At 55.9% G+C, this 25,805-nt stretch overlaps 12 protein-coding genes across 12 annotated transcripts; 7 read left to right on the top strand and 5 right to left on the bottom strand.

Annotated features, from left to right (window-relative positions):
* Positions 1-3,980: 3,980 nt before the first annotated feature.
* Positions 3,981-4,431, top strand: PUNSTDRAFT_69312 (fungal hydrophobin; the record flags this gene model as incomplete). The annotated part of the gene is made up of 3 exons (XM_007384523.1): positions 3,981-4,109; positions 4,167-4,325; positions 4,384-4,431. 3 exons carry the CDS (start codon positions 3,981-3,983, stop codon positions 4,429-4,431), a joined length of 336 nt encoding a protein of 111 aa, XP_007384585.1.
* Positions 4,432-4,912: 481 nt separating this feature from the next.
* PUNSTDRAFT_52966 (DnaJ-domain-containing protein) lies at positions 4,913-6,480 on the top strand. Its single transcript, XM_007384522.1, has 6 exons — positions 4,913-5,089; positions 5,144-5,165; positions 5,225-5,581; positions 5,634-5,791; positions 5,847-6,152; positions 6,201-6,480. The coding sequence occupies exons 1-6, from the start codon at positions 4,976-4,978 to the stop codon at positions 6,351-6,353; spliced, it is 1,110 nt and encodes a 369-aa protein (XP_007384584.1). The 5' UTR covers positions 4,913-4,975; the 3' UTR covers positions 6,354-6,480.
* Positions 6,481-7,855: 1,375 nt separating this feature from the next.
* PUNSTDRAFT_103513 (RBP11-like subunits of RNA polymerase) lies at positions 7,856-9,554 on the bottom strand. The gene is made up of 5 exons (XM_007384521.1): positions 9,314-9,554; positions 8,870-8,967; positions 8,759-8,785; positions 8,349-8,398; positions 7,856-8,247 (listed from the first exon to the last, which is right to left on the bottom strand). The coding sequence occupies exons 1-5, from the start codon at positions 9,341-9,343 to the stop codon at positions 8,117-8,119; spliced, it is 336 nt and encodes a 111-aa protein (XP_007384583.1). The 5' UTR covers positions 9,344-9,554; the 3' UTR covers positions 7,856-8,116.
* A 689-nt stretch (positions 9,555-10,243) lies between these two features.
* Positions 10,244-11,103, top strand: PUNSTDRAFT_135005 (uncharacterized protein; the record flags this gene model as incomplete). Its single annotated transcript, XM_007384520.1, has 2 exons — positions 10,244-10,414; positions 10,477-11,103. The coding sequence occupies 2 exons, from the start codon at positions 10,244-10,246 to the stop codon at positions 11,101-11,103; spliced, it is 798 nt and encodes a 265-aa protein (XP_007384582.1).
* Positions 11,104-11,312: 209 nt separating this feature from the next.
* PUNSTDRAFT_52963 (uncharacterized protein) lies at positions 11,313-12,041 on the bottom strand. Its single transcript, XM_007384519.1, has 2 exons — positions 11,981-12,041; positions 11,313-11,927 (listed from the first exon to the last, which is right to left on the bottom strand). Exons 1-2 carry the CDS (start codon positions 12,030-12,032, stop codon positions 11,464-11,466), a joined length of 516 nt encoding a protein of 171 aa, XP_007384581.1. The 5' UTR covers positions 12,033-12,041; the 3' UTR covers positions 11,313-11,463.
* A 150-nt stretch (positions 12,042-12,191) lies between these two features.
* Positions 12,192-13,217, bottom strand: PUNSTDRAFT_16593 (HET-E; the record flags this gene model as incomplete). The annotated part of the gene is made up of 1 exon (XM_007384518.1): positions 12,192-13,217. A coding segment is annotated over one exon (1,026 nt), but the record flags the coding sequence as incomplete, so codon positions are not given.
* A 192-nt stretch (positions 13,218-13,409) lies between these two features.
* Positions 13,410-14,072, top strand: PUNSTDRAFT_68712 (WD40 repeat-like protein; the record flags this gene model as incomplete). The annotated part of the gene is made up of 1 exon (XM_007384517.1): positions 13,410-14,072. The coding sequence occupies one exon, from the start codon at positions 13,410-13,412 to the stop codon at positions 14,070-14,072; it is 663 nt and encodes a 220-aa protein (XP_007384579.1).
* A 907-nt stretch (positions 14,073-14,979) lies between these two features.
* On the bottom strand, positions 14,980-17,654 carry PUNSTDRAFT_135002 (uncharacterized protein; the record flags this gene model as incomplete). The annotated part of the gene is made up of 11 exons (XM_007384516.1): positions 14,980-15,012; positions 15,092-16,023; positions 16,080-16,235; positions 16,287-16,482; positions 16,532-16,582; positions 16,638-16,839; positions 16,891-16,909; positions 16,962-17,138; positions 17,198-17,310; positions 17,374-17,503; positions 17,558-17,654. The coding sequence occupies 11 exons, from the start codon at positions 17,652-17,654 to the stop codon at positions 14,980-14,982; spliced, it is 2,106 nt and encodes a 701-aa protein (XP_007384578.1).
* Positions 17,655-18,384: 730 nt separating this feature from the next.
* On the bottom strand, positions 18,385-19,939 carry PUNSTDRAFT_52957 (uncharacterized protein). Its single transcript, XM_007384515.1, has 5 exons — positions 19,167-19,939; positions 19,034-19,105; positions 18,894-18,971; positions 18,773-18,835; positions 18,385-18,706 (listed from the first exon to the last, which is right to left on the bottom strand). The coding sequence occupies exons 1-5, from the start codon at positions 19,247-19,249 to the stop codon at positions 18,586-18,588; spliced, it is 417 nt and encodes a 138-aa protein (XP_007384577.1). The 5' UTR covers positions 19,250-19,939; the 3' UTR covers positions 18,385-18,585.
* Positions 19,940-20,269: 330 nt separating this feature from the next.
* Positions 20,270-21,302, top strand: PUNSTDRAFT_52954 (uncharacterized protein). The gene is made up of 3 exons (XM_007384514.1): positions 20,270-20,546; positions 20,618-20,908; positions 21,163-21,302. Exons 2-3 carry the CDS (start codon positions 20,740-20,742, stop codon positions 21,291-21,293), a joined length of 300 nt encoding a protein of 99 aa, XP_007384576.1. The 5' UTR covers positions 20,270-20,546; positions 20,618-20,739; the 3' UTR covers positions 21,294-21,302.
* Position 21,303: 1 nt separating this feature from the next.
* PUNSTDRAFT_120880 (uncharacterized protein) lies at positions 21,304-23,273 on the top strand. Its single transcript, XM_007384513.1, has 5 exons — positions 21,304-21,703; positions 21,771-22,236; positions 22,300-22,711; positions 22,765-22,941; positions 23,009-23,273. The coding sequence occupies exons 2-5, from the start codon at positions 22,182-22,184 to the stop codon at positions 23,100-23,102; spliced, it is 738 nt and encodes a 245-aa protein (XP_007384575.1). The 5' UTR covers positions 21,304-21,703; positions 21,771-22,181; the 3' UTR covers positions 23,103-23,273.
* Positions 23,274-23,474: 201 nt separating this feature from the next.
* PUNSTDRAFT_103509 (uncharacterized protein) lies at positions 23,475-25,417 on the top strand. Its single transcript, XM_007384512.1, has 5 exons — positions 23,475-23,788; positions 23,868-24,036; positions 24,098-24,541; positions 24,598-25,133; positions 25,207-25,417. Exons 1-5 carry the CDS (start codon positions 23,742-23,744, stop codon positions 25,334-25,336), a joined length of 1,326 nt encoding a protein of 441 aa, XP_007384574.1. The 5' UTR covers positions 23,475-23,741; the 3' UTR covers positions 25,337-25,417.
* Positions 25,418-25,805: the final 388 nt, after the last annotated feature.

Below are 25,805 nucleotides of genomic sequence, written 5' to 3'. Positions count from 1 at the left end.
TGTTGACCCGTTTCTCCGCTGTGATTCTTCTCATGCTTTTTTCTCTCTTCGCCCTTGCGGCCGCCACGCCGACACCAAACGACGTCACCACGACCGTCACCGTCACTGCAGTGAGTACATTCAGCAGGGTTACGAGGTTTCGACGTTCATCCTGCAGTTCGGTAGACCGCTCCTGCGACGACCGTCACATTGCCAGCGAGCGAGTGTAACACCGGTGATCTGCAGTGCTGTAACACCGTGACCACTGTAAGCCTCGTCTGTATGATCCGGAGTGGCGCAGCTGACCGCTTGCGGCGGTATACAGGAGAGCGACCCCGTTGTCGGCCTTCTGCTGGGCCTTCTGGGAATCGTACTGGATGCTGTGGACGTCCTAGTCGGTGAGTAGGTCCCAATCGGTCCCTCGTCCGGTTTCTGAACGCGGCTTGTAGGCATCACCTGCACGCCGATCAGCGTGATCGGGGTTGGTTCTGGCTCGGCGTGCAGTGCTCAGCCTGTCTGTTGCGAGAACAATACCTTCGTGAGTATAGCATCCCGCCTTCGTCCTTCCTGTGGATACTAAGACAGAACACGTGGTGTTGTGCAGAAGGGACTCATCTCCATCGGCTGCGTTCCGATCAACATCATTCTGTGAACACGCGCGCGGGAGGTTCGGCGCAAAGCATGGGATACGGTACCTCGATTCCGTGTTTTTTTTTTTCATTATTGAAAGGCAGCCGATCTTCTCTTTTGTCCTCGTGGATATTCGGCCAAGGCCAATTCCTGAATGGATGAGGTATATGAAGCCTGAAGATGTATTATGTTGGAATATAGAACTGCAACTGTCGGGCAAGCGATTTTCTCCGTCTTCCGGAGTATGCAGGCTTCTTCACCTTATTTCAGTGCTTGGCAGAGATCAGTTGGATTGTGAGTATGGCGATAGCGATCCTCATAGACGTGAGCCAGATAGTTCAAAGTGTGATGTCGGCTCACTTGCGTATGGGGCACGGTAGTTGATGGTGAGTCGGTGAGGTGCTTCGGAAATAGCGTATCAAGGAGGATTTCAGGGTCAAGAAGCGACTCGTAGATTCTGATGAACGTCAGCGCTGCGTTCTGCTGACGAAATTGTTCATGAAGTTGTCGAGCTTTTGCAAGACGGTATGTAGGCTCCGGCGGAGGCACTGTTCAATTTCAGGAAAGCGATGTTGCAATGTTCAGCAACGTATCTTGGGGAAATGTCACTGAGAGTCATACCTGCAGCACATTCGCAGATGCGTATGGCACTATCAGTCAATGAGAGCATTTACTCTTGTATGCGGAGCAGCTCTTGGAGATGTGGCACCAATATTGCTATCGCTGCGTCGGCAGTGTTCAGATGGCGATATGAGGTTTGGCAACAATATCGAGGACATACGGTCTGAGGCAGCGATGTTAACAGACTTGCCATTGATGTCAGACATTGCTACGGAAAAGAGGGCAGGAGCTTACATTTCATTTTAGCGATATCTCGAGATGTATATCTCTCCAACGGGATGGGAGCATCGTTGAGGAAGTTCTCATGTCTGACATTGGGCGCGAGTTCGTTCGTACGACGACCATATAATTCAAAGCCGATAGAAGCCGCCGGACCACTTCCATCGTGTCTCATTCTACAAGGAATTGACGACTATCATTGTATTGTCATTCAGGGTGCCGCGTCGAACTCACGGACATGCTACGTATAGGGTATTCCGGGAATGGTCCGATCATCCTCCGAGCGGTGCCGAGATGGAAGGGGCGCGGTTCACCATCATGCCTATCGAATGTCTATGAATGCCGTGGGATCGTGGGTTTCGTCCAATCAACGTACTTGGAACAGAGCCAAGAGGGTAGCCGGTAGTTCGATATCTTTCAATGTCACGAGCCCTTGCTTCACGCAAGCTGCTCTTGCACCACCGCGAAGCTCGTGCGTGCGAGGAGCCTCACAGAGCAGCTCAATTCGTTGCAAGAACCGGAGGTACGGGCGCAATCCCAGCATGGAGCGTTTCGATTCCAGATTGGTGAGACTTAAGGCCGAAACTGGACCTTGAAGGGGCCGGGCACGATCTCCGGGCGTTTGAAGCGGACGCGATCGCTCGATAGTCCGATCGGCCTCTGAAGGTACTGCTCCTTTTCCCGTAGTGTCTTCGATGCCATCCAGATTGCTCGCACGACGGAGCATCAGGCCAAGACGCGAGTGTGAGGGTGCCACCGTGTGAACATCTACCGGACGGTGAGGGGGCGCAGACGACGAGTCATCAGGAAAAACCGGATTTGCTAAAAACCTCCTAAAACGTACTAAAACGTGCTCATTTAGTAGCTTTAGAGGGTTTCGGTACCCAATAAGCGACTCTTTCGATAGTCCGATTTTTCCTGATGCGAGTGTCGTGTAGGCAAAGGCGAGCTACAAACGAAGCACGGACCGCGTCGCTCATCATGACGTCGTAGCCACGCAGAACCTGGCAAGGGTCATTCGGGCACGTGAATTATGGGTATGCTCGGCTCGTGCCTGGCGCAGACGAGCTCCTATGAAGGTTGTCATTCATCATGAGGGCAGAGCGAAGTGATTATACCAACCGGTTGTTCCGCTATTGGGACCGCGCCGGAAATATACCTACCTACCTACCTACCTACCAGCGAGTGCAGATATGTTCTCGGCCGTTTGTCTGTCCTCGACTGTTTGCCTGTCGATCGTTTGTCCTCACCGTCGCCGTCAATCACCAAAACGCGCAGCAGCTGTACACCGCGTCATCAGGATGACAGTACGGCGGGATCGGTGGTCCGTTGAAAGGATTAAGTAAGGAGAGCACTTGTTGCGAACTTGCTACGATCGTAATTGCTTGTTGAAATCTTGCAGCATCCTTTTCACTTACGTTTGGCTCATGCCGCTGACTACAATCCATGCCTCTCGGCCCATCACGGGAAGCGCGGGGCTGTCCTCGGCTTTCCGAGATCCCAGCGCACAGTCCGGATCTACGTTTGACGGCGAGCTGCGCGTCGCTGGTTATAGCATTGCCGATGACGATGACGGCTTGCTTACCGATCGCATTTTGCTTCAGTCCATCTGTGCTTCAACCACAGGCTCACAAACACGCAATCCGAATCGTAGCTTGTTGTTCTTCAGGGCGCGACGTGGTTAAGACGCTGTCGATGGTCGTGAGGCGCGATAAATTTGGGTTTCCTGATCGAGTGGCTTTAGTCGGACATACCGACTCTTTCCCACATCTACTCTGCGTCCGTTCTCCTCCCACCGACGGAGTCGGCTGAAATTATAAAGCTCATTTAGACAGCGGCGCTTCTTTCACCGACTTTCAGCCGCCCTGTGAGTCGCCTGGTCATGAACGTAAGGACAACGCAGATGTTACGCATAAAATGAGGCTTTCCTGGCCTTGCAGGTCCACACCTTACGCAAATTACGCACCTCTCAAGAGTGTACGCTGGACGTGCTGCACCAACAACACGCATAGGGCTGTGGTTCGAGCGCTGCGCGTTCTCCATGAAATGCGTCCCAAGAACGCTATGAGATGGCAGAAGCTCAGAACCCGGACAACCACTTTCAAGGATATATTCTTTGGACCCACCCGACCTCGAAGCCGCCTCAATGCCTATGCAAGCTGCAAAATACATTGGCCCAGCCAATTGACGTCGCTTCTCCCTCTTCGCGATCGTCCAGACTCCGCGCCCATCAACGCGCGCCATGGAGCGGCCGTCCATTTCCGCTCCTTCGACGTCGCTTCGAAGTTGTCAGAGCTCTGCTAGGAAGCGTCCGAGCGCTGTTAACGCGCCCATGGAGGTGACCAGACACACCGGCTTGAAATCGATCGAGCCCCATCGTACGTCGTCGGCAGACGAGGAAACGGCATAAAAAGACGAGGGTAACCGGTGAGTTTTCTTCAGTGGAACACCCGAGTTCACTTTCTCTTCGAGCCTCTCTCTCTCAGACCAGCCCAATCCCAGCCCACCCAACCAATCACCGTCTTTTCGAGATGTTCGCTCGCTCCACCCTCGCTGTTGCGTTCGCCGCCCTCCTTGCTGTCGCCACTGCGGCTCCCCAGGGCACTGCTCCTAGCCAGTGCAACACCGGCTCCATCCAGTGCTGCCAGTCCACGAAGAAGGTACGAAGTCTTCCAATTGCAGGTAAAGACGCATACTGATGATCACCGAACTCGAAGGTTTCCTCTTCCAGCGTCAACGCCCTGGGAGGCCTCCTCGGCGTCGTTGTCGACGCGGTTGATGCCCTCGTCGGCGTTGACTGCAGTCCCATCTCGGTCGTCGGACTCGGCGGCAACAGCTGCAGCGCTACGCCCGTGTGCTGCGAGAACAACAGCTTCGTAAGTCCGGTTTCCCTTCCACGGAAAGTCATTGAATACTGACTTTGTTCTCTTGCAGAAGGGCCTGATTGCTCTCGGCTGCGTCCCCGTCAACCTGTCGCTCTAAGAAATGAGCTTTCGGGACTATACCACATCCATATCGCGCGTATAGCTTAATCGTAGTCAGCGTACTTAATCCTGCGGCCGTTGTGGCAGCAATCCATTCATTTGGCTATCCCACTCAGTTGCCGCTTGGGACTTTTTGGGGGATTTCCCAAAAAGCCTTCTTCTCGATAAGGATGCTGCTTTGACACACCAATTATTTGGGCATATTCCGAGGCGCTGTCAGTCCTTCTTGAAGTGCAGTGGGCTGGTGTCTGATATTGACGAGGATCGAGATGTCCAGAATTCCTTCATAGCCACCCGTGTTCGAGCCCGTTGCGCCAGGGTCAGTGGAAAAATTCCCGATTTTCATACGCTCGTACACAGTTTCTGTTTGATATTCAGGTAGGCAGGTAGGCAGGTAGTTTCAGAGCCTGAGTATTTCAGTCTAGTGAACGTGGTGCAAAGTAAAAGAGTCGCCGCCGGCTCCAACACCACGCCTTTGCCCTCTACTACGGTGGCCACGACCACGATACACTCCACGGTCTTCTTCGTACCTCGCCGGCATCATGTCTGACGAAGAAGTCGATCCCTATGTTCTCCTTGGACTGCAATTAGAGGCGACGGATCCCGAGATTCGCAAAGCCTACCGCCAACGCTCGCTCAAGGTCCATCCTGACAGGGTATGCACCTCACTCTATCATACACAGGACGAAGCCTGATGCTAATCTCACAAGAATCCAGACAATCCCGATGCACGTACGCCGCCGAAATCTCCCTTTTCGTTTCTACGACGGAACTGACTGACGAACTCACAGCCCGTCTCTTCCACGAGCTGACGCAGGCATATGAGCTGCTCCTCGACCCACTGCGGCGGATGGCGCTCGATGCGAAGCAGCGACTTGCACGTGCGCGGAAGGAGCGCTTTGCGGCGTATGACACCAAGCGGAAGGCGATGGTCGAGGAGCTCGAGGAGCGCGAGCGCGCGTTCAAGAAGGCGCGGGTGGAGAAGGTGCAACAGGAACGCCGCCGCGCGGCCGAGACTGAGAAGATCAAGGAGGAGGGGCGTCGGATGCGCGAGGAACGTGAGAGGAGACGGGAGGAGGAAGAGGCAGGGGCGAGACGGGCAGCGGAGGCTGAGGCAGCGGCTGGGGAGGACGATCCGCCAGTGCTTGGTACGTGCGATTGTGGGATGATCCATGTTGTCTTTCTGACCCTCGTGTACAGGGTCCTACGATACGACCGTTCGCCTCAAATATCAAATCTCTGCACGCCCAACGCTGGTCACTGCCGAATCGCTTGTCACCCTCCTTGCGCCTTTCGGTATCGCGGACGCATCATCGGTCGTACTATCCATGAAGCCTCCCAAAAAAGCGCCCCACAAGGTGCGTACTCTTCTACTCCATTGCATTTGCGCCAGCTCACGTTCGGACGCTCTAGCCTCCTAAATTTGCCACCGCCCTTGTACCCTTCACGCAGATTGGCGCGGCGTTCGCGGCCGTCTGCGCGTCCGGAAGGACCGAACGCGGGTTAGAGGGCATCGAGATCTCGTGGGCTGAAGGGAAAGAGCCGGAGCTGATAGGATGGCTGAAGCGCCATGGTCAGCTTGGGTCAACCACCCGGGCAAAGTCGAAGACCCCGGAAGTTCGCGTTACGAGCTCACCATCGACGGTGCCGCCCCCAAGACCCGAATCGTCATCCGAGCCAGCCTCTACGGCTCCTTTCTCGTCTTTCCCTTCGACATTCGTAAGTCTCCGTCGACCACGTCAGTACGTCGTCTGACCTTGGCAATAGCCGGATTTTGCGGCCCCTCCGTCCGCGCCAACACCTGCCCCTGCTTCGGTCGCTGGCCTCGACTTTGAGAGCCTCGTGCTTATGCGTATGCGGCAAGCAGAGCGCGAGCGCCTGGAGCGGGAGATCCTGGAGAACGAGGCGAAGGAAGGTTGACGTCGACCAACACCTTCGGCCGATCCTGCTGAAACTCTGGTATGAGCCTCGCACTTGCGGGTGTCACTTGACGAGTATAAAATCGTCCCTGATGTACGTTGAATGTATACAGTCCTTTCCTTGTTATGCACCCTTGACCTCGGATGATACGTGAAAGAAGATCGACCTGATTTCGCTCGTCGTTCGCTGCTGCAGGGGAACTACACAAGTTCTAGATCTGTACCCTAAAACCAGAAGCAGACTATCCACCCCAAGGCACCAAATACGCGCCACCCGCCCATCGCCCACACTAACCGTAGCGTGGCTACATCCTTCGCCCTTTGTCCGGTGGGGATGGCGACAATAATCATCCTCTATGTGGCCTCCCTGCCCCTACCCTCCTTATCGCTCCCTGATCCCCTCGAAGCGCTACTCTTAAAGGTCTTACGGACCAGATGAGGAGGCATCCAACAGAACTTCCAACGCCTGTGGTCCCGCAACAACTCGCAGAAACAGAAAGGAAGACGATACGGTTACCTGTCCGCAACCCGTGGGGCTTCACCAACACGAGGCCGCTCGACTATCACGTCGTCTTCGTCCCGGACGCGCGCTGGAGGCTGATCTCCATCCGCGCGGTGCCGCGATACCTTCTCGGGGAGCGCTACGAGCTTTCCCGGGACGAGGTGGAGGAGCGGATGTTCGCCAAGAACGAGATGGCAAGAACGATGCGCGAGAAGGCAACCACGGTGACCAGCGAGGGCCCCGGACCAGAACGAGAACAGAAGGGGAAGAAGACGACCACGCTGTACGTCCGCCCGTCCCCGCTGGGGAGCGACCATCCGCTGTACCGCGGTAAGCCCCACCCTTCGCAATCTCTGCCCTCTCGCCGCGCGCACTTGCACGCACTGAAGGAGAACATCCCCGCTGACGCGCGCCGTCTGCCCCGCAGCCCGAAACGACCTGCTCGACGCGCGCGAAGAGCTCGCGACGGCCGAGCACGCGCGCCCTCAAGCCGACTTCGGCCCGCTGCACGACCGGCTCGCCGCGCTCGAGGACGAGCTGGACGACGCGCTCGGCCCGCTCGTCCGCGCGCTCGAGCGTGCCGCGCGCGGGCAGCGCGACCCGGCGCGTTTCCGCGCGGAGCTGGGGTCCGTCGTGCGCCGGTTCCGTCTGCGACCGGGCGAGATGGCGGAGGACGAGGCGAGGCGGCTGGCGTGGCTGTGGTCAGATGGCATGGCGAGGCGCAGGCGGGACGGCGGCGAGGACGTACAGATGGAGCCGGCGGGCGCTGGGCGGGCGGAAACGGACCGGGAGGCCGTTCAGGCGTACAGAAGCATCTGGCGGTGCGTCGTGCGGAGTCCCTGAAGGGCGCGAGTGACTGGTTTCCTGACGTGTGTTGGTCTCTCTCTGCCAGGTGCGCGGGCAAGAGGATTATGAGACTGCGGATCGGAGTCGCGAGGGCGAGAAAGGCGATCACGATCCACGAAATATCCAAAGACGACGTCGCAAAGGTCGGAAAACCTGTCGCCGACGAGTGGGAGGAGGAGGAAGCAGAAGAAGCCGACATCGACAACCCTGACGAGGAGATCTGAGCAGCTTCGATTTCATGGTGGATGCCGGGACGGCCGTTACTGTACATTGCCGTGCAACCGAACTGATATTTAGCCTACACGCAACCCTTCTACAGAGGAAAACATTACAATAGAGCCATAATATACTTTTATGCGGAAACGATGGATATGGACGGGAGCAATAGAGACGGAGAGAAACCCGGCGACGGGCCCTCAGCTCTTCTCGTCCCAGCGCTCGTACTTGTCCTTCGCGAGGCTCTTCGCGTACTGCTCGTCGACTGCGGCAAAGAGGTCGTCGAGGCGGTTAAGCGCGTCGATGAGCGCGTCGAGGGCGGAAAGGTTGTCTGTATCAACAGTCGGTCAGATCAACGACGACGCAGGCGAGGAAAAAGAACTTGAAGGCGGGGAATTGGGGGACGAAGCATAGGGGGTGGTGCTAACTTACCGTACATCTGGATGCGGACGTTGATGTTGGGTTCGGAGGGGTGGGGGACGCTGTGGGGTGGGCTGTGGTCAGTGATGGGAAGTTCGTGGCTGGGAAGAGGGACGTGGCGGGGAATAGCACTGAAAGGCGAGGATGGTGGCCCATCGCCCACGAAAGGATATGAGAATACAATGGCGTGGTATGTAAGAGCTTGTCGTGACGTGGTGGTGCCAAGCGTGAAAGGTGGTCATATTTCCAAGGCGGGACGTTGAAGAGAAAGGATGAAAGAACATTAGGATAACGGTTGAAAGGCGGCCGTGCAGGAAACGGGAAAGGTGGTCACATCTCCAAAACGAGTCGTTCCAGGAAGAGAAAAGGGAAGAAGAATAGAACGCGAAAGACAAAGAGTACGAAGACGGTAGCGGGCTCACCTGTATCCGCAGAATTCCACCTTCGGGCTAGGATAAGGGTAGCCCGTCAGCGTAACGACATAAACAAGGCATGGGGATGTGGGCAGGAAGAAAAAGAGAGTAGAAACGCACTTCTTCATGATCATCCACCGCAGCGCGTTGCCGATCGTATGCGTCTCGTCCGCGATCTGGAACGTCGCTGCCGAAAGGTCGGGTTCCGCGCCCTTAAGCTGCAGGGAGGCATGGTGACGATGAGAGGACACGCATGCGCGTATTCAGTGTCCGACAGGGGAAAAGACAAGAGAAAAAAAGAGCGGGGTTGGTCGTCAGCGCACGATCATGTTGTACCGTAGGGAACGAGACGATGGGCTTATGTTGAGAATGACGAGGAAGGCGGGATAGACACCGGGCATGGATCGATGCAAGACATTAGACGAGTAAGGTGAATGGAGTACAATGAAGCAAGGTCGGGCTTGGCGACGAAACGGACAGAAGGCCGACGCGACATTGCACGCCCGACGCACGAAGAACAAAGGAGAGAAGCAAGGGTATGGTAGTAACAAAAGCAGTGCTCACGATGCGGATTTTCGGTACGTTCTGTGCCATGGATCTGTGTTCCTAAGTCCGAATGTCGAGACAGAGATTCCCTCTTCCTTGCGCTTTTGTTTCCGGACGCTCGTCGGTCTTATGAGCGGCGGTAAGGGGGATAAGAAAGCGTCACCGGGTCACGTGTGGCGGTAGACTAGATAGCGAGCGTACACCTAAGCAGGTTGCGCGGCCCACGGTGAGCAAAGCGGAAATAATAGGTACGCTCTGCAAGAGTCACGAAGGCTAGAGGAGCACCAAGCAGATGAGACGCAGAGCAGCGTGCAGAGAGGCGCCGGCCACATAAGCTTAAGCGCCCGGATCTCACGTGGAAAGGTTAGGTTTGAGCTCCGACACAATTTCCCACCGTGCGTCTAAAAACTCCGATCCATTCTTCTTGCCGAGTCTTTTGTCCCCGCTCGATACAATGCGACCCCGCGTTCATCCCCTCAATGCGAAACTTCGAAGGATTCTCACAAAACAAACAAAGAGACGCTCACTGTACTTTGACCACTTACGTCCACGAACGAAAGGACAATGTAGCGACTTACGACGGGCGGGTCGTCCACGACAATAACACTGAGGATAGTCGAATGGCTCTATTAAAGTACTGTTGGCCGCCGACATTCAAGGCCCATCCCGCTGTCCCTCTCCACTCCTATTCTCGGTTCCGCTCTTGTCTTGTCTCAGTTCTACTCCACCGTACATCACCAATCTCCTATAATAACATCCAAAAGGCAGCGCCTTTCTTCCTCGGTACCCCGGCGGACCATTTACTCAAACTCGACGCGGATCCTCTCTTCCTCAACTCAAAACACTAGCGCTCGCAGCATCGCTACCTTGACGCACTCACACCTGACGGCAATAGCCTCTAATTACGCCGCTTTACCTCAACACTTCAATTGACACGTCGTTGTATCCATGGCCCTCTTCACGTCTAACGCCAACGTCGCCGCTACGACCTCGACTTCCCCGTCTACACGGCCCTCGCTCCCTCCTCTCCATACGCTTAACCTCCCGCGTCCGGACGCATCGCGCCGCGCCGCTTCGCCCGCCTCGAGCGCGAGCTCTCACGAATCCTACGACTCTCCGGTACGTTCGCAGCCTTCTCTTCAATGACCGATACTCACTAACATCATCATCATCAACTTCAGATGACCCCTTTTAACCCGTACCACCCTCGCCACCGGCACCGGATGCCCTCGACTTCCTCGACCTCCTCCACACCCTCGCGCCTCGCCTCGCTCTCCCCGCCGCCCTACATCTCGCACGCGCCCTCCACGACACGCGCCTCCTCAAAATTGTCCTCTCCCTCTCCCTCAAGCATCACCGGACCAGAAGCCCCCGAACGCATCCTCCGCCTGCGCCCCGTCCGCACCCTCGCCGAAGCCGACGCCGCCATCGTCATCCCCGCGCCCGACACGCCCTTCATCCCCTCCCTGCCTCCCGTCGACGTCCTCTCCTCCCCCTCAACCTCCCCTTCCTCCGCCTCTCCCACCTCCCTCAAGTCCGGCCCGACGCTCACCGCGCCCTCGTCCTCCATCACCTCCATCGCCCGCCGCACCTCCGTCTCCTCCTCCCCCACCAAACCGGGTGTTAGGAGCGGGACCGGGAATGGGACCGGGAACGGTCAGGTCCTCCTCCTCGTGCGCGAAGGCATGCGCCACCTCAAAGGCCCCGACCGGCGCCTCACCCACGGCGCGCGCGTGCACCCGTACCGGATCGAGTGGGTCTCGCCCGACGCCTCTCCGGCGTCCAGGCGAGGATCGATGGCGTCGTAATGCGTCACTCTGCTCCAAATCTTCAACACGCCTCTTTCCCTCTCTCTCTCTCTCGCAGCATCACCACGATCACCGCGGTTTGTCAATACCCGTCATACTTCTGCATTGTATAATCCTTTGTTGGCATCCATCAAGTTTCCATTGCTTACTGTACGCAACCGTTGTATTGTCACAATGTCCAATTCTGTCCTTGTCTCGATCCTGTATTACATGTATACAACGCCGCGCTGAAACACTTGTATCGTTACCTCTGTTCCAATACAGAAGACGACAACTATAGCCAAAAAATCAAAATAGCATCTCAATCGAAGCTTCACCATCCATGAACATGTAACCGACGAGTCCAAAGGGCCGTTCCAATCACCCGAGCAAAACGCGAACGAACATGGCGAAGATTGCGACCATACACACCAGGAAGCTGTACCGGACTATGGCGGGAGAAGTCGATAGCCAGGCTTGACGGGACGATGAGGTGTCGGTGGTGCTCTTGCGTGTTGGTTCGACCGCCGTAGGGTCGTAACATTCCGTCCAACGGGTCCCGTGAGAAAAGTCGCTCAAATCCAGCGTAGTGCACGGCCAGGATGCTGGTATCAGAAGCCGTTGAGGTGGTAGCCACAGCTTCTGACGATGCTCCGGAGGAACCCATAGCAGCAATCTGTCTTTCGGACCGACGACCCAACCGTCGTCCCTCATTTCCACGCTCACATCCGCCTCAAACTGAGAGAGATTTGCAATGCCCGGGATGAGCAAATGAGCGTCCCGCAGCGCATGTGCCGGGTCATGGGAGAAGACAACTTTCGGGGTTTCGCTGGTGGACATAGAATCTACGAACCGCGTCAGCTTTACGGCTGACACGACATGAGATGCCAACACTTACCGAACTCCGAGTAATCAAGCGACGGATACGAAAGCTCGGGAGATAGCTCCATCGCAGCGTTACCTGAACGAGAAACGGGCTCTATTGGTGATGGAAGCACTTCGACATCGGGCGTCACGTTGCCCGGTATTGAGGTACGCGGTGACGATTCCAGTGATAGTCTGCTATTGCCAGCAGCGAATACATTCGATATGTGCTGGGCCATGGAGATCTCGAGGCATTTTCCGGTCTTGCTACCCCAGAGGCGCACTGTCTTGTCGTATGAGCCCGACGCAATGACCCGTCCATCGGGTGAGAATGCGACGGATGTGACCGAACGACCGTGACCTTCCAAAGGGGCACCGACGGCCGTCCCAGTCTTTGCATCCCAGACGCGCACCGTGTTGTCATGTGAGCCCGACGCGATGAACCGTCCATCGGGTGAGACTGCGACGGATGTGACAAAATGACTGTGACCTTCCAAAGGGACACCGACGGCCGTCCCAGTCTTTGCATCCCAGACGCGCACCGTCTTGTCACACGAGCCCGACGCGATGAACCGTCCATCGGGAGAGAATGCGACGGATGTGACAAAATAACTGTGACCTTCCAAAGGGACACCGACGGCCGTCCCTGTCTTTGCATCCCAGAGGCGCACCGTCTCGTCATGTGAGCCCGACGCGATGAACCGTCCATCTGGAGAGAATGCGACGGATGTGACCGAACGACCGTGACCTTCCAAAGGGGCACCGACGGCCGTCCCTGTCTTTGCATCCCAGAGGCGCACCGTCTTGTCATCTGAGCCCGACGCGATGTACCGTCCATCGGGAGAGAATGCGACGGATGCGACATAATGACTGTGACCTTCCAAAGGGGCGCCGACGGCCATCCCGGTCTTTGCATCCCAGAGGCGCACCGTCCTGTCATGTGAGCCCGACGCGATGAACCGTCCATCGGGAGAGAATGCGACGGATGTGACCCAATCATTGTGACCTTGCAAAGGGGCACCGACGGCCGTCCCTGTCTTTGCATCCCAGACGCGCACCGTGTAGTCATATGAGCCCGACGCGATGAACCGTCCATCGGGAGAGAATGCGACGGATGTGACCCAACGACAGTGACCTTCCAAAGAGACACCGACGGCCGTCCCTGTCTCTGCATCCCAGACGCGCACCGTGTTGTCATGTGAGCCCGACGCGATGAACCGTCCATCGGGTGAGAATGCGACGGATGTGACCGAACGACCGTGACCTTCCAAAGGGGCACCGACGGCCGTCCCTGTCTTTGCATCCCAGACGCGCACCGTGTAGTCATATGAGCCCGACGCGATGAACCGTCCATCTGGAGAGAATGCGACGGATGTGACAAAATGACTGTGACCTTTCAGTTCCAGCATGGAGTGAAGGTTGCAAAAGGAAGAACCAGCTTGTGGCCATCAATTCAGGGTATCATGACCGAGCACGAAGGCAACGTGAACTCTGTTGCATTCTCTCCCAATGGCCAGTTCATTGTGTCGGGCTCATCTGACAAGACGGTGCGCCTCTGGGATGCAAAGACAGGAATGGCCGTCGGTGTCCCTTTGGAAGGTCATAGTGATGATGTCAGATCCGTCGCATTCTCTCCCGATGGCCAGTTCATTGTGTCGGGCTCAGATGACCACACGGTGCGGATCTGGGATGCAAAGACAGGAATGGCCGTCGGTGTCCCTTTGGAAGGTCATAGTGATGATGTCAGATCCGTCGCATTCTCTCCCGATGGCCAGTTCATTGTGTCGGGCTCAGATGACCACACGGTGCGGATCTGGGATGCAAAGACAGGGATGGCCGTCGGTGTCTCTTTGGAAGGTCACAGTCATTGGGTCACATCCGTCGCATTCTCTCCCGATGGACGGTACATCGCGTCGGGCTCACATGACAGGACGGTGCGCCTCTGGGATGCAAAGACAGGGACGGCCGTCGGTGCCCCTTTGGAAGGTCACGGTCGTTCGGTCACATCCGTCGCATTCTCTCCAGATGGACGGTTCATCGCGTCGGGCTCACATGACGACACGGTGCGCGTCTGGGATGCAAAGACAGGGACGGCCGTCGGTGTCCCTTTGGCGTCGGTAATATGAGTGGATCGTCGTGAGCTCAGGTAGGAAGTCAGATGTGGAAAGGTATAGATGTGGAGCAGCCACTGCAATTGGCATTCCAAATATCTGTATCAACCGCTTGAGGTCGGTTAAGAGCTTTATCCGGTCCCTATTGGACTCGGAGTTGTCCTGTTGAATCTCAGGGGTTAGGTTTATCAATCGCGCAGGGTATTTTCACTAACCGTTGGCAACCGGCACAGGAGTACATCCAGCGATGGCGTAGCCAGTACCATTTTCCCTAATAAACTCAGGCATTCAATCCAGAAGAAAGCCTTCCTTTGCAGCAACTCGTCAATCATCCCCAGGAGCGGATAGACATTGGTGTTTTGAAGATGGGATGGCCAGTGACATGCAGAGTAGGCGAGTTCTGGAGATATGGTGTTGCATGTTTTTTCTGTCTGGTGTGGTTCGTGTGAGGTCCTAAGACCGCACAAATTGAACTTGAGCTGTGTTGTCATGACAGATAGAGTTGAGAAGGCGAGTTGACTATGTGCAGTTTCCAGGTTGATATAGTATAAACCACTTCTCTCAGGATCCAATAGAAATTCCCTGATCGAGCTGTGGATGGGACGTATAGGGACATCCATATGTAACACCCCGTGAAACAGGGATCCCAGGGGACTTAAGATCTTTAAGGCTGTACCGGGAGATTCGTCCTTGCCATGTAGCTTGTCCAGTGCAGTCAGGGTCACGGGCTGTTGCAGTGCAAGTACACGCCCCAGTATACGCGTCACCCGAGAAGGGCGTGATAACCATGACTGAGGTGGAAAGACGCGCTCAAGGACGGCAAAGTACAGTGAATCCAGGTGTTTGTACTTTGGACCGGTCTCTTTCCCCCCAAAAGCGGTAGATGCGAGGGCTTGAAAAAATCTGTACCACTGACTTTGATTCAGGAATGGAGCGTAGGTGCCGAGATCCACCCCTAGAGCCGTGTAAAACCAATGGAGATTGTCAGAGAGAGCGCGGGTATCCTGTTTTGTTGCAGCTGTAGAGACAAGGACCTCCAAACGGTCCCTCCAATCATATTCATGTGTTTGGCCCACGCCGCGAATGAACTTGCACGCGGTAGACGCCCACTGAAACGACTGATCGGAACAGCTAACGAGTTTCTTGACCGATTCCTGTCTGTACCTATTTTGATGCGACGAAAACAACTCGCGTAATTCGTGTTCAATGTAACAGGTGATATCGACATCGGTCTCGCCTTCATCAAGTTGCGACATATCCTCGTGTTGGATGTAACGGGTGATATCGACATCGGTCTCGCCATCATCAAGTTGCGACATATCCTTGTGTTGGATTGCATCTCTACGGAGGAGGGCGTTATGAACATCAGGTTCAGAACGAGAGGTAACGAGGAAGCGGAAGTTGGAGGGCATCTCGTGTAGTCGGCCGAGGAATCTGAGCAGCTCTGAGCGGTTGGCCGCATCGCCGCTCTCGTCCAAGGCATCTATAACAATGAGAATGGGGCCAACGATTTGGCCTTGGATGCGACGGGCAGGGCCAAGAAGGAAGGTCTCGAACTGGAGGCTCAAAGAGGTCGACGTCAGCAAACTAGGAATGTTACGGCGCCCGGCAAGCTCGGTGAGCAGAGCCTTCTCCCATTCGGCGTTGAACGCGGCGAGATCGCGAGCTATGTTCGGAAACAGTGTGTCCGGCGTACGTCTCTGATCCGAGGAACTGAACCCGAAGAAGGATCCCAGACACGCCCGATCGTCGAACATTGCTGCAAGGGCATGCGCCACAGCCGACTTACCCGCCCCTGCAACACCAGAAAGTAAAAGGACGGGCTTGGAGTCCCTATCCCCGTGGGTACATGCCCAGTCGTGGATCCTGGATATGAGCTTTCGACGCGTCCCCGGTAGACATCCCTTCCCAGGATCGTATCCAGCCCCCTCCGCGTAACGTATGCTGTTCAGTGTGATCTTCCCGTCTAATTCCGTATCAGATTCTTTATATTCATAGCACGGGAAAGCGACAGTCACTTACCGAGCTCAACCACACTCGTATACATTCTATGGGCGATTATCCTGGTAGCTATGATTTGCCCTGTTTGAAACTGATCCATAAGTTCACCGAGTCTCTCCTTGTAGGCAGCTACAACAGCGCCCGTGTTGACCGCGAGGTTCTTGACCAAACGCCTGGCTAATTACGACTTCAGCACCCAGCGAATGACGAGGTATCAAGAAGACGTACCGAATCCTTCCGTCTTGAAATACTTGTTGACGAAGTCGCCGCAATTTACAATCTGTGCCGCGATAAGTATCGCAACCCTCAGACGATGGCCATCCTCGGAGAGATCCTTCGTGGTCTGCATCAGGTCCAATGCTTCGCCTATGCACTGAACGAGAGAAACAACACTCTTGTCCTTCTCTGACTGCGTGACGATTACCTGCGTTAAAGGAAATGAGTATGCTCGCTCAAGAAAGGCATGGACCAACCTTCGGAATAGCGCCAATGACGGTCATGGCAATCTTCGCGTACGGATGAATCTTGAGAAGCGTGATGAGCTATTGTTGCATGTCGTTGCCTAAGGCAATGACACACCGAGGAAATGGAATCGGTGACAGTCACGAAGAGCCTAAGCTTTTTAAGGATAGGGGTCAAAAGCTTGATCGTGTCGGAGACGTGGCCTGCCGCGCCTCCTAAGTCCTCAGCGATACCGGCTTCTTCGATGACCACCCTGGGTGATGAGGCTTGACGATCTGCGGCCACGCGCCCTGCAGCGTGAACTGCCTGCGCAGCCACCCTTGACACCAACTTGAGAGCCGGGATCGGATAGTGTGAACGAGGGACTTACCCAGTGTCGTCGAACAAACCTAACAGAGTGTCAGGAATGCGTGGAGGACGGTTTCGCAGTATACTACTCACCGTTGGATTGGCCTCTTTCAACTGAAGGTTCATGATCAGCGGGCTGCACACCGTCTTGAGCATCAACCACCGGTGTCACTGGACCACCGGCGACGACGGTGACGGAGGCGCTAATGGATGCGTCTTTCTTCTTCGTATCGTCGACATAGACAAGTAGCTGCTCCCAATGGTTCAAAACTACATGGAAACGTTGTGATTGGCGATCCCACGCTCTGACATGAGCATAGTATACCCACCACCGGTCCCAAGCGCCGTGAGGTCGATGTTCCCTTCCGCAAGGGGCTCGTCTGACTTGATCGTATGCTTGATCCATACTTGGAAAGACAGTACGCTGGCTTCAGTGCCATTGCTAGCAGGTCATGAAATTGGCCCATCAGAAGATAGGTCAACGAGATGTGATAGCTAAACGTACATCGAAAACGGTCCTTCCCATTCAGGTTCCTTCGTCCGCCGTGCGACGGGCGTAACCACGGGCTCAGGTCTGTTGCTGGCCCGAATCTTCACAAAATAACGATGCTCCTCCAGGCCGGTGCATTTCAGCTCTGCAGAAAATGTTCAAGAGTACGGTATGGTTAAGAACCAGCGAAGACACGTACGGGTAACAAAGACCGTTCGTGGAGCGGACTGCCTGCCAGTACTGAGCATGTTCTGCGGGGTATCGTTTTCAGACTTCGGTTCGTTCGCCGGATCCATGGTACGTTTGGGCGAGGTGAGAGGAGAGAAGATGAGGAAGTGCCGTCTCGAGCGAGACCCCTGCAGCAACGAGGCACACATGTTGCGCCGCTGCCCGCGGAAAGGCTGCAAGGCGGCGATGGCATAAGCTGGCTTGATTAAACCTTCTCCGCTTCGAGACGCCGGTCAGAGGCCAATCGACGCAGTCCTGGCTATCGTCCTTCACAGCCTTGCCTGTGAACGTCGAGGACAGACACCGCCATAATGGATAAGATGGAGGACGCGTGAGTGTTCAGAGAGACATCGGTCCGCTTCATCCCCCGATGCTCAGGTTCTATGGCCGTCTCGAAGGCCGAAAATGTCGCGTTTTGCAAGATGCGTGGAGCTTGGCGGGGAAACACTCGCACAGACTCGCACTCAGCGCTCAGTAGCGAAGTTGGCAATGGGAACATCGAGTTCACGATCTCTGAGAGTCAGGAACGGGTCATGCGCTGTGCGATCCAGGGTTTACTGAAGGCGGACGCGCGACTGCATGCCACTAGTACGATCGCCGGAGATGAGGAGTGCGGATGGGCGTGGGACAAATGGGTGACAGAGGCAGCAGCAGGCTCGCGAGGTTCATCGCTTCGTTCGGAAGTCATGGCGCGTCAACTCGCTAACGAGTCGTTCTTCGAGGCGCAGCGACACGCGTGCACGTCTGAGCTAGCAAATAATCCAAAGAAACCGAGACAGTCACGCCAGATAGAGCCGCAAAGTATAATAGGGATGCCTATGTCGGACAGGAACAACAAAACAGCGGCACGATACAACCGAAGACCCCTCGATAATGTGAACAGCGAAGAAAAGGATTAGTGGGAATAACCTACGTCCATCAGCAACAGGACGCAGAGGATTCCATATAATACTGAGGCATTAAGCGGACTTCGAGGGGGTGCAGAGGGATTGGGAGCGGTTATACGTTGACGCTGACGGACATTTCGCTGAGGAAGGACTCCATGATCTGGGAGACGACCTCAACCTCGCTGACGGAGACCATGTGCTCCTCGATGATGCTCACGACTTGCTGCTCGGAGCTGGACAAAGTTGCGATGTATGATCAGCCATCGTGGTAGGAGGGACGTGCGGGAGCGAAGACTGACATGTCAATGCCGTAGGACGACATGAGCTCGCAGACTTGCTCGATATCTTGCTCGCTGACCTCGCTGAGATGGAAGTCGTGAGCAACCGGCGTAGAGGGTACGGAGACGCCTCGAGACTTACGTGAAGCTGGTGATAGTGGCGAGCACGACGGTCTCGACCATCGATGTCACGACGACAGTTTCGGACGAGCTCGACTCCCTGAGGGAAATATGGGTCAGCCATGCGTAGAATGAAGGACAACTGCCCGATCATGTGCGCACCAGCTGGACGAGATGTGGCTGCCGATGTTGTGAAGGTAGCCAGACAGATTGGAGGACACTGTCCTCGCTTGACTACGTCACGACCTGAGGTTAGTAAACCAGTTGCTGCTGGAACACGCGAAAAGAGACGCACAGCGCGGCCGGAGCGGCGATAGCAGCGAGCGGCGCGGCGAGGGCGCAGAGGCCGAGAACAACAGCAGAGAATGCGCGGACCATGGTGATAACGAGAGTCTTGGGTTGAGCGTAAAGCGTAGAGCAAAAAGAGAGCGAGTGTGACGAAGAGGTCCTGTCCGAGCAAGGAAGGGAGTGAAGGCTATAACAAAGAAGGAAGACTTGGGCACCAGTACCCTGAACGAAAGAACGAATGCGGCTGAGGAAACAGTTGGCACTTCGCCGCAGGGTCTTATACCCTTCCACCTCGGGGTCGTCCCATCACACACGACGTTGGGCGTGAGCTCGCGCTCGGAGGTGAATGACGCCGAGCGGGCATCGTCTGGGTCGCGCAGTCAGCCAGGCGGTGATGCACCGCTCGCCCTCGGCGGAGGACGTTGGATGGGGTCGTGCGCTAGCGCCCAATCAAAACGTGCTGTAGCGAGGGCGAGGCCAGGAATAGATGCAAATCAATCGTCCCGCATAAGAATAGAGCGTTAAACGTAGGGCGCATCAACAGCTCTCGAGAGATGCACCGTAGCGGCAAATGAGGACGTTCGAATCGACAAGGCCAGCGGGACTTCGGGCAAAAGACGCGATGTAGTAACGAACTCCCGGGATATGTCCTGGTTCCTGTGATTGTTTTGAACTTTCATATGTGCCCTGCTATCTGGTAGGTGTTACTTGCATTTATTGCACAGCATTCCGCCTTGGATCCCTTGTATTAGCACGTCGATTAGCGCTTCCGCGACTCGGAGCCTAGGGACGTCGACGAGGAGAGAGAGAGAGAAAGCCAATGCATCACGTGCTGCACATCTCCCGGCCCTGTCCTCTGAGCCGCGTTGTTCGCGATCGACTTTCTAGCGCACTTTTCACGTTAATCATCCCCTCCGCCGGGATACAGCAACCCCCTCGATTTTGTGCTATGTACACATTACGAGCTTTACGGAGGCTGCGTGTACCGCTGCTCAGTTGTCCTCGTGGACCGGAACCGGAAGGTGCAATTGGCCATACCGGGCATACCCACACGAGATGCTATCCGGAAAGCCTGAGCCTCGAACGCAGCTTGAACGTGGTCACCCACGCATCAGCGCTTTGGTCGATCTTTCACCGCCCTAGCAGATTATCTTCGACCGGCGGGCCCAAGTTTGCTCAGACAGCTGTGACCGGAGTGATCGATGCGGCCGTTAATACTGGATCCGGGACGGCTGGGCGTAGCGCCCATATACTCTTCTCTTCAGCGCGAGGCGGTTTTTCCGATTCGTTAGGACGGGTGGAAGAATCGAAGGCGAGCGCGCCACCTAGTCCTGCGATCAGTGATGCGCTCTCTCGCGAGTGGTCGGAAGGTGGGCGGAAGGACACGGTACGTCGTTTCGTACGACATGCGCTCTCATGCGCTCGGCTCGGGACGGCTTCATTGACTTGGACCAACAGGTCGTGTTCAGCGTGTTCTTCTTCGGCACCTTTCACGAGGCCTGGCTATACACCGGGTTGCTGCTCCGGCAATACAGCGTCTGATCCCCTCACGCCACGGATGGCACCTCATACTCGGCGTTATGCTCCTCAGCCCGAACCCGCCCATCCATTCGCATCGCTTCGCCATGTTTTACTGGTTCCATCTCCAAGCTCAATCGACGGGCCTCACATACGTCGTCACGATGATGAAATCCACATCTGCTTTGCAATACTCTGAGGAGGAAAACACGCCGTCGCATGGCTCCCAACGTAAAATCGCGTTTACTCGCACAAATGAATTTGCTCGCGCGCAATCCAAGTTCCGAAGGGTTAGCGCGAAACTGGGACAACTTCGTAAGTGGTCGGGTCCCATCTGTCATTTTCGCCTTCGAATCTTGCTTTGCGCTGATGCTTCTGTATGTTTAGATGACGTCCGCCCTCCTCCTTGCATGGCCGACTGCCGGTATCCGGTGCAATACGCTCTTTGCTCTCTTTTTGGCTGAATTACCATCGAAAACAGTTAGCTCCGGTGCTGGATGGACCGAACGCGTTCACCTCGGCGCCGAAAAGACCATCGCGCTCTCTCTTGGAAATATACGGGACAAAGACTTTGTCGGGGTGGTCACAGAGGACTCAAGACAAGTACACTCGCTAGCGCGCAGGCCCCCACACTGTCGTCTCGTCTCCGGCCACAGAGCGCTTCCTGTCCCGGTGAGCGCTGGCCTGGTGGCTCGCGCTCGTTGGGGCCGGCTCACACACGAAGTCCAAGAACCCATCCTACTTCCCAGGACCAACTGCTACGGCATCGGTATTGTCGCTCATACGCGCCACCTACCATCATCTCGTGCGTTGTGCTCGACATTGAGAAGGTGGTTGCCATATCTTCTTGCGCCCTCAGCATCTGTCGGAGTTCAAATCGCATGTTGCGGAATATGGAATTGGAAGTCCGCAACATGGGATCGAAAAGCGCTTGGTTTCCGACATTCGGCCCGCACGCTCGCAACTTCGCCGTCATCGTAGCGTCTCTACACGGAACTCATGGCTCTCTTAGGACACTCCTCAGTGGTACGCATTTCGATCATAACTAGCTCAGTATATACTTCAAACTCACGGTAACGCTGGCTGCGATCAGGTAGTCAGCGGACGCAGATATTGTCAGTCTGCTGCGAACGTGGCGGTTCACGGGCATCACTTTCCTGACAGGCTTGCTACTGGCACCGAAGACACCCGCTGTCTTGTGGAAGAGGAAGTGATACGCTATCTTGGGCTGGCGCCGAAGCTTCGTCCGGGCGCGCGACAACGAAGGGAGTTTCGACGCTAGGGTCAGTTGAATGGACGACTACGCCTACACAGCACTTTAGGCCTTTTCCTTTTCGCATGAATGACCCATCTGACCCGTATAAAAGAGACATCCGTCCAGACTACGCAATCCAGACCTGGTGTCATATTGAGCTGATTCATTCTTCGCGTTCTACGTTCTATTCGACGTTCTTCTTTGAGCACCCTACATCTTCACGTCCTTCTCATACACCATCTTGTCGAGATGCAGTTTCGAGCCATTCTCGCCTTCTTCGCAGCGGCGTCTGTCGTGAGCGCTGGTGAGCACATCGCCTACCCGACTTCGTTCTCCATTTGCCGACCGCTAACCGTTGCTCGCCCAGTGCCGCTTCACCATGCTAGCGCGAACAATGGCATTGTAAGCGCCAGCGCCGCCGCGACCGCTTCGAGCCTTGCTGCGGCCAGTACCAGCGTTTCTGCGAACGACACCGACATCACTGCGAACAGCACCGGCGTTGCCGCCAACAGCACCAGCACCAGTACCGACCTGGCTTCGACTGTCACCAGCACCGCTCTCGCGTCGAACAGCACGAGCCTCGCCAACAGTACCAGCTTCGCCAATGGCACCGACCTCTCGTCGTCCAACAGCACGAGCGCCAACGTGACCGGCAGCGGCGGTCTGGCGGCGAACAACGAGAGCCTCGCCTGCGTGCTGAACCAGCTCAACATCTTCAGCAACGTCAGCGCCGCGATCGCGTCCATGGACAGCCTCGCCGCCGCGCAGTCCACCACCTCGTGAGTCCTCACTACCTCGTCCATCCTTGAGCCATTCTAACGTGGTCTAACAGAAACCGTACGGCGTCGTCGGCCGTTAAGAAGGCGAGCGGCGCGCTCGCGAACACGCAGGGAGCCGTGCTGAACATCCTCGGCGGGCTCTTCAACGGCACCCCCGGATCGCCGGTCGACCGTGATGCGGTCACGTCCAACTTGACCGTCGCCCAGAACGCTCTTAGCTCGCTGGTTCCGTGAGTGTCCCAAGGCTTCTCGAGACGCTCTGCAAGACGCTAAAAAGACCGTCCTCACGCTCTGTAGGAAGAAGGACACGCATGTTACGCTTGCCAACCTCAACCAGTCTGTCTCGAACTGCGTCGCCGCTGGTCAGGGCATCGTCGAGAACTGCCCTTAAGAGCGGTCGCGATCCGGAAAGAATGAACAATTTAGGGCGATGATCCGCGTCTTCAGCGTGGGGGCACTACGCAGCAAGCTGGCAGAGACATGTATGCAGAGGATAATGTGTAGATATGACGAGACTCTCTCGTCCATACCCGTTGCGGGGACAAACCATCACCAATTAGCCCCTTTCCTCGTGCTCCCAGCCAGAACCTTTTCGTTTGATTCTGTCATGTGCTGAACAAATCTCGGCGAAAGTATTAACTGCTGCAGAATTACGATGAATGCACAAGTCGCGGGTGGCCCTCTCGGCATGTTGTGTGTTATTTGGACTTTACGACTCACTTGACCGTACTTCGCTGCGACGCTGCCTCTACATCTGCTACGACGAACTCTTGCTCTTTTCATCCCTTCGCGAATACTTATGACCGCGCTCAATCGGTATATTAACGAGAATTGACCCTCGTGTCAACTCCACCGCCAGCAATGCATCGCCGACGTCATTGGCGCTGATTTGCTGCGTTGGCCCCGTCATGGATGTCCATCCTGGTCGGCGATATATAATCTCCATCATATCCGACCAGGACCGCGACCACGACAGCATCCCCGATATCGACTTTGGATCCCTTCTTCAATTCAATTTCTCCATAAAGCCATGGACCAACGAGACCACAAAGTGCCGGATGAGCATCACGTCCCAAGGTAAGGACCGCATGTCGTCTCGATCCTTGCGCTCTGTCACCCAGCGCTTATGAGCGAAATGCTTACTCGTACGGTATAGGACGGGTCATTGGCTTTCGCAGGACAAGCGGCACCACCATGACTGGATGAAGAAGCTCGTCAATCACGTCGATAACCCGAAAGAGCTCCACCCCGTCTTGCAACAGTTCCGAGACAAGATCGAAGGCGACTCCCGTCTTTACATGCTGTTCAACTGCATGTTCGAACGGGTTCATCTCATTCGCACTTGCCCGTCCTCCACACCTCTAACGTTTACTTGGCACTTGTCAGATGCCCAGCAATAAAAAATACCTGAAAGATCCGACGGGTGAAAACCCGCAAGTACGAGACGTCCCGCAGTTCCTCGCGCTCCTCAACCACGTCATCTCCACCCCGCCCGCCTGGACCGACGCCGGCCACTTGGTCGGCTTCGTCGGCGCGCCCATCAACGCCTTGCTCAACTGGCCGATGGCCACGCGCGCCGGATTCGCCGTCTTCCAGGACCCAGAGGTGAACGCGATGATCAAGAAGGTGCTCGACGCGTGGGGCGCGTACTTGAAGAGCGAAGCGTCGTGCACGGTGCTCGACGACGGAAAGACGAGCTGGTTCGGCGAGCACGGGGTGAAGAATCTGGAGGAGGTCGGGAACCTGGGGAAGTCAAAGTGGAAGTTCGAGGAGATGTACGTGTGCGAGCCTGAGAAGCCGTACAAGGGATTCAAGAGCTGGGACGATTTTGTGAGCCACCTTCACCTCGGCGCGCCCACACATTCGCTTACGATGGAAACGCGTAGTTTACGAGAAGGTTCAGAGACGGTATCCGGCCGGTCGCATCCCCAGATGACCCGTTGGTGATCGCCAACCCCTGCGAATCGATGCCATACAAAATCGCCACCGACGTACACGCCCGCGCTAAGTTTTGGGTCAAAGGCCAGCCCTACTCCGTAACGGACATGCTCGCCTCGCACCCCTCCGCCCCGCTCTTCGTCGGTGGGACCGTCTACCAAGCCTTCCTCTCCGCGCTTTCCTACCATCGTTGGCATTCCCCCGTGACCGGCGTCGTGAAGGAGACGATCATCGTGCCGGGGACGTACTACTCGGAGCCGCTGTTCGAGGACTTCGAGGAGGCCGGGGAGAGCACCCAGAAGGAGGGGTTGAACGTCTGCCAGGAGTATCTGAGCGTGATGGCGACGAGGGCGATCATATTCATCGAGGCGGACGAGCCGAGGATCGGGCTCGTGGCGTTCTTGGGCGTGGGCATGGCGGAGATGTCGACGTGCGAGGTCACCGTCAAAGAGGGCCAAAAGATCAAGAAGGGCGACGAGCTAGGGTGAGTCGCTGGCAACTACGGCCGGTCGCATAACGCCGTCCGGGCACGACCCCGTACTGACGAGAGCGGCCAGGATGTTCCACTTTGGCGGCTCGACCATGTGCTGCGTGTTCCGCAAGGGCGTCAGATTGGAGGGATTCCCACAACCTGGGCAGGCGCACAATGTGCCCGTGCGGGCCCAGCTAGCCAAGGTTGTCGGTTGATGGTGTTGTTTAGATCGCGTGGGCGTGTACCCTTAGATGTGCGCAATCGATATGCAACGCATGATCGACATTTTTGATATCCTGTACCCATGGATGGTTCAAGCTTCAAGTCAAGATCCAGGCCGCGCATTCATCATAGCGATGCCTGCGGTGGCGAAAGAGGTGTTATGGATATTATGTACGTACCCTTTCATGTCGGCAATTTGAGTGAAGTCCAATCATATGCTTACTAGCTGAATTACCTATCCATGACAGGACGGAACCGCGAAACCGATCCTTAGACCAAACCATTGTCTACTGCGCAGAAAGGGTGGATAACCTTATGATGCTCGTTGGAGTAACCTGAGACGGCATTCACGAGTAATGTGCATACGGCGATCATACAGTACATTCTCTGATTCTGCGATGTGTCATGAAAGCGAGCTTGAACAGCAACCAAAGACCCTTTGGGGCAAAAGTAAAGGTGCAG

Source organism: Punctularia strigosozonata (assembly GCF_000264995.1).
Source record: "Punctularia strigosozonata HHB-11173 SS5 unplaced genomic scaffold PUNSTscaffold_7, whole genome shotgun sequence".
NCBI lineage: Eukaryota > Fungi > Basidiomycota > Agaricomycetes > Corticiales > Punctulariaceae > Punctularia > Punctularia strigosozonata.
This window is presented reverse-complemented; position numbering and strand designations above follow the sequence as displayed.

Coding starts and splice junctions, on each gene's coding strand:
- PUNSTDRAFT_52966 (XM_007384522.1), top strand. CDS start 4,976: ATGTCTGACGAAGAAGTCGATCCCTATGTTCTCCTTGGACTGCAATTA. Junction 5,582..5,633: donor GGACGATCCGCCAGTGCTTG/GTACGTGCGATT, acceptor CCTCGTGTACAG/GGTCCTACGATACGACCGTT. Junction 5,792..5,846: donor CCAAAAAAGCGCCCCACAAG/GTGCGTACTCTT, acceptor CGGACGCTCTAG/CCTCCTAAATTTGCCACCGC.
- PUNSTDRAFT_103513 (XM_007384521.1), bottom strand. CDS start 9,343: ATGGCACAGAACGTACCGAAAATCCGCATC. Junction 8,968..9,313: donor ACGTACCGAAAATCCGCATC/GTGAGCACTGCT, acceptor GCCTCCCTGCAG/CTTAAGGGCGCGGAACCCGA. Junction 8,248..8,348: donor CGTCCGCATCCAGATGTACG/GTAAGTTAGCAC, acceptor CTGTTGATACAG/ACAACCTTTCCGCCCTCGAC.
- PUNSTDRAFT_52963 (XM_007384519.1), bottom strand. CDS start 12,032: ATGGAGCTATCTCCCGAGCTTTCGTATCCGTCGCTTGATTACTCGGAG. Junction 11,928..11,980: donor GCTTGATTACTCGGAGTTCG/GTAAGTGTTGGC, acceptor CGCGGTTCGTAG/ATTCTATGTCCACCAGCGAA.
- PUNSTDRAFT_52957 (XM_007384515.1), bottom strand. CDS start 19,249: ATGGTCCGCGCATTCTCTGCTGTTGTTCTCGGCCTCTGCGCCCTCGCC. Junction 19,106..19,166: donor ATCGCCGCTCCGGCCGCGCT/GTGCGTCTCTTT, acceptor GTCGTGACGTAG/TCAAGCGAGGACAGTGTCCT. Junction 18,707..18,772: donor TCGTCCTACGGCATTGACAT/GTCAGTCTTCGC, acceptor AACTTTGTCCAG/CTCCGAGCAGCAAGTCGTGA.
- PUNSTDRAFT_52954 (XM_007384514.1), top strand. CDS start 20,740: ATGCTCCTCAGCCCGAACCCGCCCATCCATTCGCATCGCTTCGCCATG. Junction 20,909..21,162: donor GCCGTCGCATGGCTCCCAAC/GTAAAATCGCGT, acceptor GAAAACAGTTAG/CTCCGGTGCTGGATGGACCG.
- PUNSTDRAFT_120880 (XM_007384513.1), top strand. CDS start 22,182: ATGCAGTTTCGAGCCATTCTCGCCTTCTTCGCAGCGGCGTCTGTCGTG. Junction 22,712..22,764: donor GCCGCGCAGTCCACCACCTC/GTGAGTCCTCAC, acceptor GTGGTCTAACAG/AAACCGTACGGCGTCGTCGG. Junction 22,942..23,008: donor GCTCTTAGCTCGCTGGTTCC/GTGAGTGTCCCA, acceptor CACGCTCTGTAG/GAAGAAGGACACGCATGTTA.
- PUNSTDRAFT_103509 (XM_007384512.1), top strand. CDS start 23,742: ATGGACCAACGAGACCACAAAGTGCCGGATGAGCATCACGTCCCAAG. Junction 24,037..24,097: donor TCAACTGCATGTTCGAACGG/GTTCATCTCATT, acceptor GGCACTTGTCAG/ATGCCCAGCAATAAAAAATA. Junction 24,542..24,597: donor TCAAGAGCTGGGACGATTTT/GTGAGCCACCTT, acceptor GGAAACGCGTAG/TTTACGAGAAGGTTCAGAGA.